The sequence below is a fragment of the Nicrophorus vespilloides genome, unplaced genomic scaffold, assembly GCF_001412225.1.
Source record: "Nicrophorus vespilloides isolate i.1.1-1 unplaced genomic scaffold, Nicve_v1.0, whole genome shotgun sequence".
Lineage (NCBI taxonomy): Eukaryota > Metazoa > Arthropoda > Insecta > Coleoptera > Silphidae > Nicrophorus > Nicrophorus vespilloides.
The window spans coordinates 1-4531 of record NW_017096681.1 but is presented as its reverse complement, the minus strand read 5'-3'; the positions used below and the strand labels follow the sequence as shown (position 1 = coordinate 4531).

Sequence of the window (4531 nt, the reverse complement as noted above, 5' to 3'; positions counted from 1 at the left end):
GTTAAGTAATTACAAATTGCCATTTTAGAATAATCCTTTAAGCACCATTTATTTATGATTTTATAGATTTTTCTTCAATTTGAAATAAACTAGAATTTTAATGAGAAAACTAAAACTAATGTGTGTAATTTGATGGTTATTTCAGATGGGTCACATGGATGGTCTGGAGATGCTGGATCCGATCTCCACGTCCTCGATGACGACGCTGACGCCGATGTCGGAGACGCCGACGCACATGCACTCGTACGGCATGAACCACGTGATGAACCACCATCACCACGGTGGACCTCTGTCCGGACACAACGCACCAGGTCATCATCCGGGTCACCACGGAGGACATCCAGGAGCTCACCATCCTTCGGCGATGGCAGCAGCTGCAGCGGCCGCAGCTGTAGCCGGTCTCCATCCGGACGCGGACACGGACCCCAGGGAACTGGAGGCCTTCGCCGAGCGCTTCAAGCAACGCAGGATAAAGCTTGGCGTGACGCAGGCGGACGTCGGCAAAGCCCTGGCAAACCTGAAACTCCCCGGAGTCGGCGCCCTTTCCCAATCCACGATCTGCAGATTCGAATCGCTCACCCTCTCGCACAACAACATGATAGCGCTGAAGCCGATCCTGCAGGCCTGGCTCGAGGAGGCCGAAGCTCAGGCGAAGAACAAGAGACGGGACCCGGACGCTCCGAGCGTTCTACCGGCTGGAGAGAAGAAACGCAAGAGGACGTCGATAGCCGCACCGGAGAAACGTTCGCTGGAAGCGTACTTCGCCGTGCAGCCGCGACCCTCAGGCGAGAAGATCGCGGCCATCGCCGAGAAGCTCGACCTGAAGAAGAACGTCGTGCGCGTGTGGTTCTGCAATCAGCGGCAGAAGCAGAAGAGGATGAAGTTCGCGGCGCAGCACTGACCTGATTTGAATTTTGGTTTCCCCGTGAACTAGCCGACAGCATTCAACTGTGTTAACAACGAACAAGAAGTTAATTAAGTTTGTAGCATATTTAACAGAGAAAAGGAATCCAAAAAAAAACCAACGATCACGACGACGACGACTAAACCACCCCAAACAAACCCAAAGAGAAAGTTTCGAGAAAGCTCAAAGCACTGTACATAACTTTAATTAAAGAATATAAATATATATATATATATATAAAAAAAATGAAATTATATAAATACAAAAAAAATAAATGAGAATCCACGCATCATCAGAGTTTAGACGAACTTGTAAATTTTAATAAAAATTAGTACAATTTTTATACATATTTAATCACTCTCGATGAACTTGTACATATAAATAATTAACAAAAAAAACAAAACTTTAGTCATTTACCAAAGCAAATAATTCTAGTCATAAAAAAAACTAAATTAAATAGTCTAATTGGACCATGGCACAGTATTATTGTCATCAGTATTTTTAAATTCTCGTGATATTATTTTTTAAAATAAAACGTATTTATTTATAATTGAAACAACCCGAAACGACAACAACAAAAAAATAAACGTGCAATATTTATTAATTATTATTAATTAAAATTAAAAAAAAAACTAATGATAACAAAACTATATTTTAGGCAATGCTATTGTAAATAAATAAATTGAACAGAGAAAAAAAAACTCTAACAAACCACCCTCCTTCCCCCCCTAAACCACCTAAAAAAAGACACTTGATTTCTAGCAATAATATTAAACATGCTCATGTCACTTTGTTTTGCCTCCTGTAGCCCCCGGCAAATCCTACTTTTAATAGTTTAATTTAGTTAAAGGTAGGATTTTAATGATAATTTCGTCAATTAATTCGTTAAAAATTGATAATAATAATGTCACAATTCGTTTTAACAAATAATTAAATATTTAATTAATTTGCGAAAGATATCATGAAGGTGCTGGAATTTGTAAAATAATCTTTTGTTTTTGTGGACAGGGTATTATTGTGAAGATGCGGAAAGAAAAACATATCAAGAGATTCTTTTTTTTGTTTTTTAAACTAAGAAATTTACATATCAAGAGATGAGAATCTGAATCCTATTTGCATCATCGTCCCCTGATCTCGAGATGAAGAGAGGTTAAGGAAACAAAAAGTGTAATGGAAAATTTAAAGAAGAAGAAGAAAAAAAAGTGAACCACATTATGTACATAAGATTTCGAAGATGTTGTAAATATTTATTACTACTGTAAGATTGTGAAAGATGGTGAAGATGAAGAATTAATAATTATAAATATATTAAAAACAGATGATTTTCGTTATTATAGCTTTGGATGAAAACAACAAAAAAATAATAATAATAATGTGAAACGAGAAAGAATTAGTACAAATTATTTGTAAATACATTTACGTTTCAAAGACGTTTACGTTTGTTATTTATCGTTTTATGATTTTTATAAATACTTTATTTCTTACTTTGTTTTTGATTTATTATTTAATTTATTTCTGTTTTCGTTTCTCGACATAATTGTAATGATACTTATTAAATACTAAAGATAATAATACAAAAAATAAGAAAAAAAATAAACACTAAATAATACAAAAAAAAACTATTTTCCTGCAAAAGTAAAGCAAATCGAGACGAAGTGAAGGCGGAGCGAAGACGTGCATTTAAATAAACAAGAACAAATCTATAGTTGAGTCATGTAAAACAAAGTACAGAATAAATCTTGGTGTTACTATAAAAAAAAAACAACAATGGCATTATTTCATTTCTCTCACCCTAATCCTTATTATCCATAAAAAAAAATTATATTTATATTTAGTTCTATTAAAAAGTAGAATCCTTATTTCTAATTAACAAATAAATTAATAATGAGATCATGAAAAATTAACTTTTCATAAACTTTAGAAATTCTTACAAAAAAATTAACCAAATTGAAAAAAATATGTCATTTTGATTTAATTATTAATTATTATTATATAATATTATCATATACGTAAAATAAATATTAAGTATAAATCAATAAAAAAAAATATTTTGTGCTTCTCAAATTTTTCCCTACTTAAAAATAGTTTCACAATCATATATTTTCTTATTCAAAACTTTTTCTAACTTTAAACTTTTGAAATAATGTATGTAAAATGTAGTATAAGTTTCAGTATTTATCAATTATACAAATTAATGAACAATCATAGAATGTAAATAGAAATAACAAAAAATAACTAATTTGATAATTGAAAAGAATGAAAAAACAACGATTCTAGTGAATATTGAATAGGATTGATTTGCACGAAATCAATCTAATACGAAGGTCCAATTCCAAATATGAAATCGGTAAGTTCATTTTTAGATTGCTTTCCATCATAATTCGAAAACGAACCGAAAGTTCAGCGCAATTCGGGGAATTATAAAATATGGAATTAAAGCAGATGTTGATTGAAATCTAATATTTTCAAACAATTACATGTAAATTAAGTAGTAATTTTCTTATTTAATTAAAAGAAAAAAGTTAAATTTATTCATAATTCAAATAAAAGAATATCTTTATGAAAATAATCATATTAAATTGAGTTTCAAATGAGTTTTTATGTAATATGTAATGTTTTATTGTGTTTATTTTTGTATGATTTAGATGCGAAATGGACGGTCGGTTGTAGATGGATATCGAGTTGAGTATTTAAATAAGTAGAAAGCAATGCTCGCATGAGACATGGAATTACTGTAGTCATTAATTACGTTCGCGTTGAACAGAAGAACGGAGAGAGAGAAAAAAATAAATGGTAGACCGGTAAATACCGGTAAAATTGAGTTCCCCCTTCGAGTGCTACCCACTTCCTGTGTACAGGTGTCTTGTCCTACCTTTTCGTCCCCTTGGAACAAAAAAAAAGCCCTTAAACAAACACGTCATACATCAACCGCCCACCCAAACGAGCTGTGCATTTAATAAGCACATTTTTACTCCAGTCTTCGTCATTTTTCTCCAACTATAAAGGCAACAGCAACAACACGACGTTCGTGCTTTTCCACAATTCCTTCCGATCGTAGCATTGCCCTGAGGGAGATGGGATTGTTGCATCAAGCATATATTTGTGTATGCTTTATGCAGACGACGGCTGCGGTGTTCGCAGTCTGATGGGACGGATGACGGTCTAAATGAGTCGACACGGGGTGGAAATGCTTTTTCGATGCTCCGCCGTGATTCGTTCGGTTTTCCGGCTGTCCATCACAGACCGCTCGCAAAAACCAAAAATCCAATTTTCCCAACAAACTCCCCCAAAAACAAGTAACAACAATAGACTTTTAGCGAAACCGGTCTACTTTAGCCGAAATTGAGCACTCCAATCACAATTGGTCAATTCAATTTTGTACACACAACTGAATTTTCACAGATAAAATGTTATATAATTATATCATAAAATAAAATTAGTTTTGTGAGTCTATAATATAGACATAATTATTATGCGGTCGGGGATCTTTTTTAACCATTACCCCAAAATATTATTGGGTAAGTCGATATTACCCCACCCCCCATTCTGAATTCATGAAACAATCAATGTAAATTTTAAATAAACATTATTTATTGAATTAATTTGCATTTATAAAAAAAAAAGTTA

The 4531-nt window shown here is 33.4% G+C and overlaps 1 protein-coding gene across 1 annotated transcript in view; it reads left to right on the top strand.

Moving 5' to 3' along the window:
• LOC108557881 (inhibitory POU protein) overlaps positions 1 to 1147 on the top strand; it is a gene marked incomplete at its 5' end in the record, with an annotated part of 14050 nt that extends 12903 nt beyond the window's left edge. Inside the window, 1 exon segment of the mRNA XM_017914586.1 lies at positions 146 to 1147. Within this exon segment, the coding sequence (XP_017770075.1) occupies positions 146 to 901 (756 nt within the window). The 3' untranslated portion in view covers positions 902 to 1147.
• Positions 1148 to 4531: the final 3384 nt, after the last annotated feature.